Genomic DNA, 13,270 nt, shown 5'->3' with positions numbered 1-13,270 from the left:
AAGAACTAACTCTTGGTTTTACTGAGTTTTTCCTATGGTTTTTCTGTTCTCTATTTGATTTTTTCTGTTGGAATTTTTATTTCCTTCCTTCCACTAACTTTGGATTTAGTTTGTTCTTCTACTAACTCATTGAGATGTAATGTTAGGCTATTTATTCAGGGTATTTCTTTATCCTTTTTTTTTTTTTTTTTTTTTTTTTTGGAAACAGTCTTACTCTGTTGCCCAGCCTGGAATGCAGGGGTGTGATCACAGCTCACTAGAGCTTTGACTTTCTGGGCTCAAGTGATCCTCTCACCTCAGCCTCCCAAGTAGCTGGGACCACAGGCATGTGCCACCATGCTGGGCTAATATTTTTATTTGTTGTAGAGACAGGGTCTCCTTATGTTGCCCAGGCTAGTCTTGAACTCCTGGGCTCAAAGGATTCTCCCGTTTCAGCCTCCCAAAGTGCTGTAATTAGAGGAATGAGCCACTGCACCTGGCCTGGGGTCTCTCTTCTTTTTTAATATAGGCATTTGTTGCTATAAACTTCCCTCTTAGATTGCTTTTGCTGCATCCTATAGGTTTTGATATTGTGTTTCCATTGTCATTTGTTTCAAGATATTTTTTATCACTTGATGTTTTTAACATAACATCAAAGACATCCATTTCAAGTTGAAATCAACTACTCACAATTGAAAAGCTTGGATACTCTCTCACAGTATATTAATACAAACTGAAGATAGAGGTCATTATACTAAAACTCAGAGCAAAAAACTGTGATGCAAATGTTTTTTTCGTGGCCGGGCGCGGTGGCTCAAGCCTGTAATCCCAGCACTTTGGGAGGCCGAGGTGGGCGGATCACAAGGTCAGGAGATCGAGACCACAGTGAAACCCCGTCTCTACTAAAAATACAAAAAAAAAAAATTAGCCGGGCGCGGTGGCGGGCGCCTGTAGTCCCAGCTACTCAGGAGGCTGAGGCAGGAGAATGGCGTGAACCCAGGAGGCGGAGCTTGCAGTGAGCCGAGATCGCGCCACTGCACTCCAGCCTGGGCAACAGCGTGAGACTCCGTCTCAAAAAAAAAAAAAAAAAAAAAAAAAATGTTTTTTTCGTAAGGTTGTTTTATATTATTCTTCAGCATCTCGGGAGCCAGTTTGGGGTAATAAATAAAGACTGATGACCATTATGTACACAAGCAGCTCACAAAACAATGACAAGTGGTACCTGATGCATTGTCCTTACCCCTGCTTGCAGTCCCTCCCCACATGATCATCTCAGCCTTAGTTCTGGGGCCTACTCAGTAAAAGAAAACATTTTAGGCCAGGCACGGTGGCTCACGCCTGTAATCCCAGCACTTTGGGAGGCCGAGGTGGGTGGATCACGAGGTCAGGAGTTTGAGACCAGCCTGGCCAACATGGTGAAACTCCATCTCTATTAAAAATACAAAAATTAGCCCGGTGTGGTGGCGTGTGTCTGTAATCCCAGCTACTCGGGAGGCTGAGGCAGGAGACTAGCTTGAACCCAGGAAGCAGAGGTTGCAGTGAGCCGAGATTGTACCATTGCACTCTAGCCTGGGTGACAAGAGCCAGATTCTGTCTCCAAAAAAAAAAGAAAGAAAGAAAACATTTTGGATTCTATATTGCTGAGGCTTAATGCATATACTATACGAACCTGTTTGGGAAAAAAGTAGTAGTAGAACTAAGTAGTAGAATTAAGTGAAATACGTTTATTATTTAGTTATAAATTAAGAATACATATTTTCTATTGTTTTTTTTTTTTGTTTTTTTTTTTTTTGAGACGGGGTCTCGCTCTGTCACCCAGGCTGGAGTGCAGTGGCCGGATCTCAGCTCACTGCAAGCTCCGCCTCCCGGGTTCACGCCATTCTCCTGCCTCAGCCTCCCGAGTAGCTGGGACTACAGGCGCCCGCCACCTCGCCCGGCTAGTTTTTTGTATTTTTTAGTAGAGACGGGGTTTCACCGGGTTAGCCAGGATGGTCTCGATCTCCTGACCTTGTGATCCACCCGTCTCGGCCTCCCAAAGTGCTGGGATTACAGGCTTGAGCCACCGCGCCCAGCCTCATATTTTCTATTGTTAATACATTGCTCTTATAACACTAAATATATAAACAATCAGAAATTTTCAGTATTGTATAATTACAATGGTAAATGAGAACAGAGTAGAAACACGTTTGATTGAAAAGATAAGAAAGAGCAACATTATAAAATGCTGTAAGGCTGGGCACCATGGCTCACACCTGTCATTCCAGCACTTTGGGAGGCTGAGGTGGGTGGGTCACCTGAGGTCAGGAGTTCGAGACCAGCCTGGCCAATATGGTGAAACCCTGTTTCTACTAAAAATACAAAAATTAGTGGGGGTTGGTGGCGGGCGCCTGTAATTCCAGCTACTAGGGAAACTGAGGCAGAAGAAACGCTTGAACCCAGGAGGTGGAGGGTTCCGTGAACTGAGATTGAACCATTGCACTCCAGCCTGGGTGAAAAGAGTGGAACTCTGCCAAAAAAAAAAAAAAAATTGTGTGGCATTTCACTCTGAAATATTAAGACATAAAGCAGATTTATCCATCCACATGAAAGCTGTTAATAGAAGCAGAAAGTCAAGACCATCGCTGCCTATTACCACGTTATGGGATCGTCACGTGGACATGGAAAATGAGATGGGGGAGGGAGGGACAAAGTGTTTCAACTGCTAAGGATGCTGGGGACACACAGGATGTTCACTTGATGATATTGTTTCTATTTTGGCAAAAACAATTATAATCAAGTAATAAGGCACTCAGATTATTAGGGCAAGTAAGTATTGAAATAATTTAATAGTCTGTATTATTTTAGATATTATTTAACAATAGTCAACATATTAATAGCTCTTATTTTTATTTACATTAGCATCTATTTTTATAACATTTTATATGTAATATTATTATATACTATATGTAAGTATATATTGTAAGTATAATATATATGTGTGTAGGTATATACATAGTGTTTTCAAATTGCCATATTTGTGTTCTTATTGATTCATGTTGAATCGACTATTACGCATGTCCATAAGCTTTCAGAATCTGTTGATAAAACACTACACATGAAGCTTTAATCATTTTGCACTGATGTTACAAATAAGTTACAGTTACATATTTATGAAGTTATGTTGACATACATAATTGTGGTCGTGTCTGCATCCTCACAATAAAACCTATGTTCTGTCACTGAAATTAGGCCATGAGTGAAGTCTGGGAGCTCAGGGAGAGCCAAGGCAGCCAGAGCTGTGCAGAGCATGTGCCCTCCTGCCCTGAGCTGCCTGCTGGTCACCTGTACCTGCCCTAGCAGACTCTCCTGAGTGGAGAATGAGGCCTGGGTCTCTTGACAAGTAAAGCTTTGCTCTGTTCTTGGACTAAATCCAGACATAACCACGTCAGGGTCATCTGCCGGGAAGCAGATTGCACTGAATTTCACAGTCACGGAAAACTTGTGACTGTGTGTACTTCCAGCAATGAGAAGCAGAGAGGGCTAGGTTGAGGGTCTCAAACTGGCACCGGGGAGCCCAATGACTGGGTTTTAAGGGTGTGTGAATGAAGATTAAAATCTTGTTTGATATTACATGGGTTTAGTTTTTTTTTTTTTTTTTAATGTCACTAAGCCATGCTGTAGAGCCCTTCTGGAAGGACTTAGGTGGGACAAAGAGCCAGAATCCACAACTTCTGCATTGTTCACGGGGCCCTGGTGCATCCTGGGCAGTTTCTCTGGCACCAGAGGTATGTGAGTTTTCCTAGTTAGGAAAGTGGAGGTTGCAGGAAAGAAGAATTTATAAGGCTATATTATAAGGTGATGTGGAAGTAGAAAGCTACTTTGCTCTGTAACCTAAAAGGAGTCATTAGATTATTTGCTGCTATGAGTTCATTTTCTAGGGGTATTTAATAATCATAAAAGTGCAGAGAGAAAAACATTTTTAAGTAACCCTTCCCAGTGAAGTGACCTTTCTCCCCTGGGACTGTATTCTTTTTACCCCTCTGCCATGTTAACAGCATGCAAACCATATTTACATTTTTACTTAGTTAACTTATAGCCTGTTTTCTTAAATATCCTTGTTAAAAGTGGTAGCTGTTCACATTCCTTTGGGGAAACGGCATTTTTCTAAGAAATGTTTATAGGTTTTGGCCAGACGTAGTGGCTCACGCCTGTAATTCCAGCACTTTGAAAGCCGGAGCGGGTGGATCACTTGAGGTCAGGAGTTCAAGACTAGCCTGGCCTACATGGCAAAACTCCACCTCTACTAAAAAGAAAATACAAAAAAAAAAAAAAAAAAAAAAAAGTTTCTAGGTTTATTTAACAATGTGAAGTAGTCCTGGGAAGTTGTACTTTGAGCAAGGTCCGCAAGCAGGATGCCTGCACTTCTCCAGTCATGCTCCAGCGCCAGGTCGGAAGCTGTCTACATGTGGGGGTGGAGCCTGGCATCCTGGGCCCCCAAGGACAGGGCCCTGAATATGGACTTAGCAGAACAACGTTGGGAAGGCAGCTGCACCCACCCCGAGCGCCTCCTGTGGTACCTACCCTTCACGGTTCCTGGTGGGGACAGTCAGCCACCAGCTTCATGGCTGGACTCAGATGACACAACGCCAGGAAAAAATTCAAAAGCACCATTACCCTTTCCACTGCCTAGATAAAATAGATGTCTAATAAAAACCTACTAATAATCATTTATTGTTTGTTTATATACAATAGAAGCGTCTTTTCTAATGGGTGTGGGATAAGGATGATGATGGCCTATGGGACTCTCTGTCTTGCAGCCCTTGTCCTCGGGCCATGATTTGACCTCAGAATTATGGTGACTCTAGCAAGGCACTGGGGAGCCAGATTCTGCTGCATTTGTGTGCAAATCCTCTATGAGTTTCCAATGGCTCCATGCATCAACAAAACCTCTTAGTTCTTAAAAAAAGGAGATGGAAGAGATTTGGACACTGAAGAGAAACACAGCCGTGCCTCAGCTCCCTGCTGGTAGGAAAACGTGTGCCTAAGGTTGCTTTTCTCTCAGGTTTCCATATTTTTGTTTCCTCTTGCGGAGCTGCCGCTGGAGCTGGAGCTTGTTGGTGAAGAACAGCTGCCTCCAGCCCGTGTCCTCCGCTAGGGCCCTCACGTCAGGAGTGATGGTGTCGCAGGTCGACTGGACTATCTGTTCCCACAGTTTATCAGACATGCACAGCTGTGAGTGGGGAAAGTCAGAGGTGGGTTACAGCACATGTGTTAAATAAAAGCCATTTACTCACTCAAACTCATTATGAAACTCCTGCTGCCTGTGGGACACTGGGAGAAACACTGCCTGTGCCAGACACAGGTCCTGCCTTGAGAAACCTCCTCTTTGAGGAAAAGAGCCAGACACAAATATCTCAGTGCACATATATCTGAAGGACACACCTTCTGCACACACTTAAACTTCCCAGTGATGGCAGTAGAAACAACATGCTCCTACCAACACCAGGCAACGCTCCCTCACGCAAGGGAAAATGTGTTTATTCTCCACCTTCACCCCCACCCCACTGCAGCCAAGTCCCATCAGTCACTGTCAACATCTGGGTGATGTTTGTTGCCTCTAGTTAATGCCAATTCATCTCTATTTATCTATGTATGTATTATTTATTTTTAGTTTTGAGATGGAGTTTTGCTCTTGTTTCCCAGGCTGGAGTACAGTGGCGCAATCTTGGCTCACTGTAATCTCTGCTTCCCGGGTTCAAGAGATTCTCCTGCCTCAGCCTCCTGAATAGCTGGGATTACAGGCTTGCACCACCACACTGAGCTAATTTTGTATCTTTAGTGGAGACAGGGTTTCTCCATGTTGGTCAGGCTGGTCTTGAACTCCCGACCTCAGGTGATCCGCCCACCTCGGCATCCCTAAGTGCTGGGATTACAGGCATGAGACACTGCGCCCGGCCTTAGGCCTTATCTTTTTTTTTTTTTTTTTTTTTTTTATCTATTTTTTTTTTTTTTAGACAGAGTCTCACTGTTGACCAGGCTGGAGTGCAGTGGTGTGATCTCGGCTCACTGTAACCTCCGCCTACTGGGTTCAAGTGATTCTGCTGGCTCAATCTCCCAAGTAGCTGGTACTACAAGTGCACACCACCATGCCTGGCTAAACTTTGTATTTTTGATAGAGAGGGTTTCACCATGTTGATCAGGCTGGTCTCGAACTCCTGACCTTGAAATCTGCCCGCCTCAGCCTCCCAAAGGGCTGGGATTACAGGCATGAGCCACCATGCCTGGCCAGAGTTGTATTTATAATTTGCTCCCTCTACCATCATTCCATCTTCTCTCTGTCTTTAGCTAGCACTTAGCATTATGCTAAGCACTCTGTGTTTAGCATAATGGTTATGCTAAACAGCAACACTGAATCATATGGTATCTATGGACTCCAAAACTTTTTGATGTTAGACGGTCATTCATTATCTTATCTCCCCTTCCACAGTCCTTCAAGGTTTAGTCCTTCAACTCATCAAGATGCTACACCCGGTGATGTGATCCAAACCTTCTCCAATTCCTGCAAGGTGTGAGCACTTTTGGTCTTGAATGTAGAAGATGTTCTATTCTTCTGTTAGCTTTTGCCACTGCACACCATAAAAAAAGAATGAAACCATGTCCTTGCAGCAGTGTGGATGCTGCTGAAGTCTGTTATCCTAAGCAAAGTAACAGAAACAGGAAACCAAATATCGCATGTCCTTACTTGTAAGTGGGAGCTAAATCTTGGGTTCACACAAACAAAGGCATGATTGCTGTCCCCTCATAATGGAGCACCAGAACAGCCTCCCTGGCCCATACCCAGCTTCCCCGTACCCATCCTACCTCCTATCCCAAACAGCACTAGCCCTGGCCAGCCCTGTTGTGCTGTGCTCCCCTGTGTCCTGACTTCCTCCTGGTGAGGAAGAAATGTGTAAATGTGATCTCTACCTCCTGACACCACCATATTCACTTCTGAACAGAAAGCGGTCACCACTCCTTCCTTCCATACTTCATGCTCTTCTAAAAGTACTCCAATAAGGGAAGAGAATGAATTAGAAATAGAAATGAATAGTACAATAAGGCATAATTGCTTAAGATCCTTTCTGCATAAACATCAAAGCAACAGCTATTATATTCACATAATGGTTATGCTAAACAGCAACACTGAATCATACGGTATCTACAGACCCCAAAACTTTTTGATGTTAGATGGGTCATTCATTATCTTATCTCCCCTTCCATAGTCCTTCAAGGTTTAGTTCCTCTACTCAGATTACAATCTATTCTAAATATAAACAAAGGAAAACTTTTTAAATGTCTTAATATGAAAAACAGATCATTTGACCCTCCTTCAAAAGATCTGAACTCCAGCACCAATGTGGATTACTATCCCATTACTAGCACAGTACATTTCAGGATATTAATGTGTCTTGTAATAGAGATTATGGGAGAAAACTACAAGATTTGGGGGGAAAGGAAATAATTCTCAAAAGAGCTAAAATTTCCACTAGTATAACTTCATTTATGACTCATCAAAATTTTATACTGAAAATATTTACAGTTTTTGTCTTATAAGCTGGTGCACAAAATATCCCCATCTATGACTCCTAAACCCTGACGATCTTTTGCTTAGTATAAGTTGCCAGGTTGCAAAACGGAAGGTTCTATAGTTCTTAGCTACTCTGATCCAAAGCCCAGCTAACCATGGATTTAGCTCCCCCTGGTGGTGGTGCATGAATTTTGCATACATAAATTGTCAAGTTGAAGAGAATCTTAGGGCTTATCTGCTTAAAACCTCTCCCTTTGCAAATAGGAAAACCAGGGCTGAGAGAAGAAAAGGGAGAAGGATGCTGTTCCAGGTTCATGCTGGGGAGTGGCTGAGCTAAGAACAGAACAGAACCCAGCCCTCCAGCCTCCTGCTGATTTAAACACAGCACACTGCCTGCGCACAGTGATGCTAGGAGATCCCCTCCCGCAAGCTTCCAGCCTTCTAGAGTCCCTTGAGACATTTGATCTGTACAACCTTAATATCGATCGGTCAAATTCTTGGGCCAGGTCCAGCACAGTGGCTCACTCATGCCTGTAATCCCAGCACTTTGCGAGGCTGAGAGGGGTGGATCACTTGAGGTCAGGAGTTTGAGACCAGCTAGGGCGATGTGGTGAAACCCTGTCTCTACTAAAAATACAAAAATTAGCCAGGGGTGGTGGCAGGCTCATGTAATCCCAGCACTTTAGGAGGCCGAAGCGGGTGGATTACTTGAGGTCGGGAATTTGAGACCAGCCTGGCCAACATGGTGAAACCCTGTCTCTACTAAAAATACAAAAATTAGCCAGGTATGGTGGTGTGCACCTGTAGTTCCAGCTACTTGGGAGGCTGAGGGAGAACTGCTTGAACCTGGGAGGTGGAGGTTGCAGTGAGCCAAGATTGCTCCACTGCACTCCAGTCTAGGTGACAGAGCAAGAGTCCATCTCAAAAAAAAAAAAAAAAGAAAATTCTTGAACCAAACCCTTAGAATCAGCTTGCTGTAAACACAAGAAAACACATTAAGAGCACAAGTGCTGGTTCTACCTCAGATCTACCAAGCCAGATGCTCAGGGGATGGGCCTGGCATCTGTGTTTTCACCTGGGCCCCAGGGGCTTCACCTGCTCGGCCAGACATGGGGTTTATGATCATAGTGGGTTTGCAGACACAGGGAAAAGTCTGTCTCTCCACAGCCAAAAAGTGACAGAGGAGTGGTTTTCTTCCTGAGTCGTTCTCCTGGTGATTCCTGAGTCACAACCAGGATGAATGTGTTTATATGCCTGTCATGACCATCCCTTTCCCAGCCTGGGCCTCAGCCTTCTCATCTAGCTGCACTGGCAGTTTCTCCAGGCTTACTCTGCTGCAGTTTGGAGAAAATGGATAGCATCAAGGCCTGGTGCTATCAGGGACAAGCCACTAGGCCCCCCAGGCAGGTGCCCAGATGGCAGCACACCTTGGTGAACTTGCCTCAGTCCAGACTGGCCCCAGCCTGACAGGTGTGGAACTCTACCCTGAGAGGTATGGAGCTCTACTTTCCAGTATACTGGTTGCTCATCCACGGCTCCAGGCTGCAGGCTCCAGGCCTTGGTCCACATGGAATCAGAGCAAAGGCAGACAGCTGGATGATCCTGATTGCTGGTGGCATTAAGTATAACTGGATACTTCCAACCTCAACGCTGGAATAGCACCATGGACTCCCCGGGCTGGGGCCCCTTTCACAGACTCCCCACACAGTCTGGCTCTTGGCATGTGTCTTTACGATTCTAAGGTAGATGTGATCCTGTGGAGTCAGGTCTGGCTGTGGGAGCCTTTCTGTCTTGTAGAGGTGACCCTGCACACCCTACTCTCAACAGGCTCCATGAAAACAACCCTTTGACCATGTGTCTGCAGATCTGCCCGCTACTCCCCAGCCTCTCCCACTTCATTTCCAGCCATATTCTTCCTTTGCTCTGCTCAAGAATGTAAGCTCCTCAAAGGCAGGGACACGTGCATCTCCCCAGAACCTACCACTGTGTCTGGCCCACAGCAGGGGCCCAGTACTTACATACTGACTGCACACAGCCCTGAAGCCTATCCATTTATCACCCCGTCCAGCAGTCAGGTGCCTGAGGGAAACTCCCTGGGCCATAAGACTTCCAGCACATCAATTAGACTTGTTGATCTTTAGCTTCCTTATGAATAGGATGGCTGGGTGCAGTGGCTCACGCCTGTAATCCCAGCACTCTGGGAGGCCAAAGCAGACAGATCACCTGAGGTCAGAAGTTAGAGACCAGCCTGCCCAACATGGCGAAACCCCGTCTCTACTAAAAATACAAAAATTAGCTGGGCATAGTGGCACGCACCTATAGTCTCAGCTACTCAGGAGGCTGAGGCAGGAGAATTGCTTGAACCCAGGAGGCGGAGGTTACAGTGAGCCGAGATTATGCCAGCCTAGGCAACAGAGCAAGACTCTGTCTCAAAAAAAAATAATAATAAAGTAAAATGAAATAAAATTGAATAAGGATAATAAGAGCATCTACATCTTAAGATTTCTATGAGAACTAAGTAAAATAATATAATTAGAAAACTTAGTGGAATGCTAGACATACAGTAAGTACTCAATAAATGTTCTTATGGGCCGGACATAGTGGCTCACGTCTGTAATCCTAGCACTTTGGGAGGCCAAGGTAGGCAGATCACTTGAGGTCAGGAGTTCAAGATCAGCCTGGCCAACATGGTGAAACCCCATCTCTACTAAAAATACAAAAATTAGCCAGGTATGGAGGAGGGCACCTGTAATATCAGCTACTCAGGAGGCTGAGGCAGGAGAATCATTAGAATCTGGGAGGCAGAGGCTGCAATGAACCAAGATCATGCCACTGCACTCTGACCTGAGTGACAGAGTGAGACTCTATCTCAAATAAATAAATAAATAAATAAATAAATAAATAAATAAATAAATAAATAAATAAATGTATGTATGTTATAGCCTGTGACCCAAGGTACACACTTATTTCCTTTTTTCCGTATGCATAGAGGCCCATATTATAGTCCCAGTACACTACCTATATCATGCATATTTCAATATATTTCTTTGATTATTTTAAATAGTTACACTTATGCAACTTTTTTCTACAGATAAACATGCAATGCAAATTGTATATAAAGTATGGAGCATCATTTATAAATACAGAGGGGAAACAAAAAATCTGGTTAAATCAATTATCTACACTGTGTGTGGTGGCTCACACCTGAAATCCCAACACTTTGAAAGGCCAAGGCAGGATTGCTTGAGCCCAAGAGTTCGAGACCTGCTAAGGCAAGATAGCAAGACGCGGTCTCTACAAAACACACAAAAATTAGCTGGGTGTGGTGGTGTGCACCTGTAGTCCCAGCCATTTGAGAGGCCGAGGTAGGAGGATTGCTTGAGCCCAGGAGGTGAAGACTGCAGTGAGCTGTGTTTGTGCCACTGCACTCCTGCCTGGATGACACAGCAAGATGACCCTGTCTTAGGAAATAAATAAATAAATAAATAATCTGTCCATACATTGATATCCTATGGCAATTTTTTAAATGGAGGAAGATTGATAGGTACTGATATTTTATTTATTTTTGAGATGGAGTTCTACTCTTATTGCCAAGGCTGGAATGCAATGACTCAATCTCGGCTCACTGCAAACTCTGCCTCCCGGGTTCAAGTGATTCTCCTGCCTCAGTGATTCTCTCAAGTAGCTGGGATTACAGTCATGTGCCACCATGCCCAGCTAATTTTGTATTTTTAGTAGAGATGAGGTTTCACCATGTTGGTCAGGCTGGTCTCAAACTCCTCACCTCAAGTGATCCACCTGCCTCGGCCTCCTGAAGTGCTGGGATTATAGGCGTGAGCCACCATGCCTGGCTGGTACTGATATTTTAAAAGTGTCTAAAATATGTTGTGAAGTAGAAAAAAAACAGATGAAGAACAATATAAAATATGTTACCACATGCTTTTTAGAGGGTGTGTGTACCAGTATATGTACTCGCACATGCTACACACATATGCTTCTACATGTGTAGAATATCTCCGGAAGGACATACAGAACACGGTTAATATGGTTGCCACTAGAGATGAGAATCAGAGCAATGAGGGTCAGGACTGGGAAGGGCAATAACTTTTTAGTTTATATACAAGGATACATAATTTTTAAACATTTCCAATCTGACCATTGCAATGGATGTCAACTTTCTTTTTCAAAAATATAAACAAAATTGATATGGAAGCATTCAGCCACTGTTTTCTGGGAGGTAATTCTGGGCTAGACACTCTGTTAAGGTGGGTATATGAAGTCAGGTGACACAATCCTTGCCCTTGAGCTCGGCAGGGAGACAAGTCAAGGGGGCGGGGCAAGCAAGGGGCTTTTGGAAGGTCCAGGTGGTGGATGAGTCAGGAGGAGAATATTCCTGGAAAAGAAAGCAGTGTAAGCAAAGGCAAAAGACACAGTAGAACACAGCAGAGAGCTGCAAGGAGCTGACCTGGCTGGGGCAGAGGGTGGCAGGAGGCAGGGCGAGGGCCCCGTGGCTGTGCTGGCTAAGACCTTGGACCTCATTCTGAAAATGACAGGAAGCCATTAAGGGCCAGTGAGCAGGATAATGGCATGCCCAGAGTGCAATGTAAAATGACCACCCTGAGCTCACATGGACAAGCAACCAATGAAGCAACGAAGGGGCTCCCAGGAGAAAACCCACCAGAGTCCTGGAAGCAGGGGTGAGTCAAGAAGCAGAAGACTTGGTTGGGCATGGGTGGCTCATGCCTGTAATCTCAGCACTTTGGGAGGCCAAGGCAGGCGATCACCTGAGGTCAAGAGTTCAAGACTAGCCTGGCCAACATGGCAAAACCCTGTCTCTACTAAAAATACTAAAAATTAGCTGGGTGCAGTGGCCCACGCTTGTAGTCCCAGCTACTTGGGAGGCTGAGGCAGGAGAATCACTTGAACCCGGGAGGTGGAGGTTGCAGTGAGCCGAGATCACACCACTGTACTCCAGCCTGGGCAACACAGCAAGACTCCATGTCAAAAAAAGAAGCAGAACGCCTGAAATAGGCCCTTTTGATACAACAAACACAAGGTTGGTGCGAACGAGCCAGAGATATTTTGCAGGCATGGACAAAGGGGAAAATGAAAGAGGAGCTGTAGGCTGACATTAGACCAACACCTGTCAGAATTTTGGGTTATCCTAAGACCAGTGAATTTTTTAAAAAGCAGAACAAAATAAAATGATAATAAATAACCAAAATAAGGGTGCTGCTGACTTTCACATTTTGTCAAATGAGAACAATTTTTAAAATGATCAGGTATTATTGCCAGCACTTCATAAAAAAAGGAACTTTTTTTTTTTTTTTTTTTTTTTGAGACGGAGTCTCCCGCTGTCACTCAGGCTGGAGTGCAGTGGCCGGATCTCAGCTCACTGCAAGCTCCGCCTCCCGGGTTCACGCCATTCTCCTGCCTCAGCCTCCCGAGTAGCTGGGACTACAGGCATCCGCCACCTCGCCCGGCCAGTTTTTTGTATTTTTTTTTTTAGTAGAGACGGGGTTTCACCATGTTAACCAGGATGGTCTCGATCTCCTGACCTCGTGATCCGCCCGTCTCGGCCTCCCAAAGTGCTGGGATTACAGGCTTGAGCCACCGCGCCCGGCCGAACTTTTTTTTTTTTTAAGATGGAGTCTCACTCCAGGCTGGAGTGCAGTGGCTCCATCTTGGCTCACTGCAACCTCTGCCTCCCAGGTTCAAGCGATTCTCCTGCCTCGACCTCTTGAG

General features: G+C 44.8%; 1 protein-coding gene across 3 annotated transcripts in view; it reads right to left on the bottom strand.

Moving 5' to 3' along the window:
- Nucleotides 1-2,042: 2,042 nt before the first annotated feature.
- LOC105473961 (F-box protein 36) overlaps nt 2,043-13,270 on the bottom strand; it is an 88,503-nt gene continuing 77,275 nt past the window's right edge. The window contains exon 4 of one of the 3 annotated variants that reach the window (XM_011728229.3): nt 2,043-5,188. In XM_011728229.3, coding sequence (XP_011726531.1) covers nt 5,000-5,188 — 189 coding nt within the window. In that variant the 3' untranslated portion in view covers nt 2,043-4,999. The other 2 variants (XM_011728228.3, XM_011728230.3) reach the window with 2 other exon arrangements.

This window comes from Macaca nemestrina, chromosome 11 (genome assembly GCF_043159975.1).
Source record: "Macaca nemestrina isolate mMacNem1 chromosome 11, mMacNem.hap1, whole genome shotgun sequence".
In the NCBI taxonomy this organism is placed as follows: domain Eukaryota; kingdom Metazoa; phylum Chordata; class Mammalia; order Primates; family Cercopithecidae; genus Macaca; species Macaca nemestrina.
Note: the sequence above shows the minus strand (reverse complement) of the source record. Positions and strands in the feature narration are given on the sequence as shown.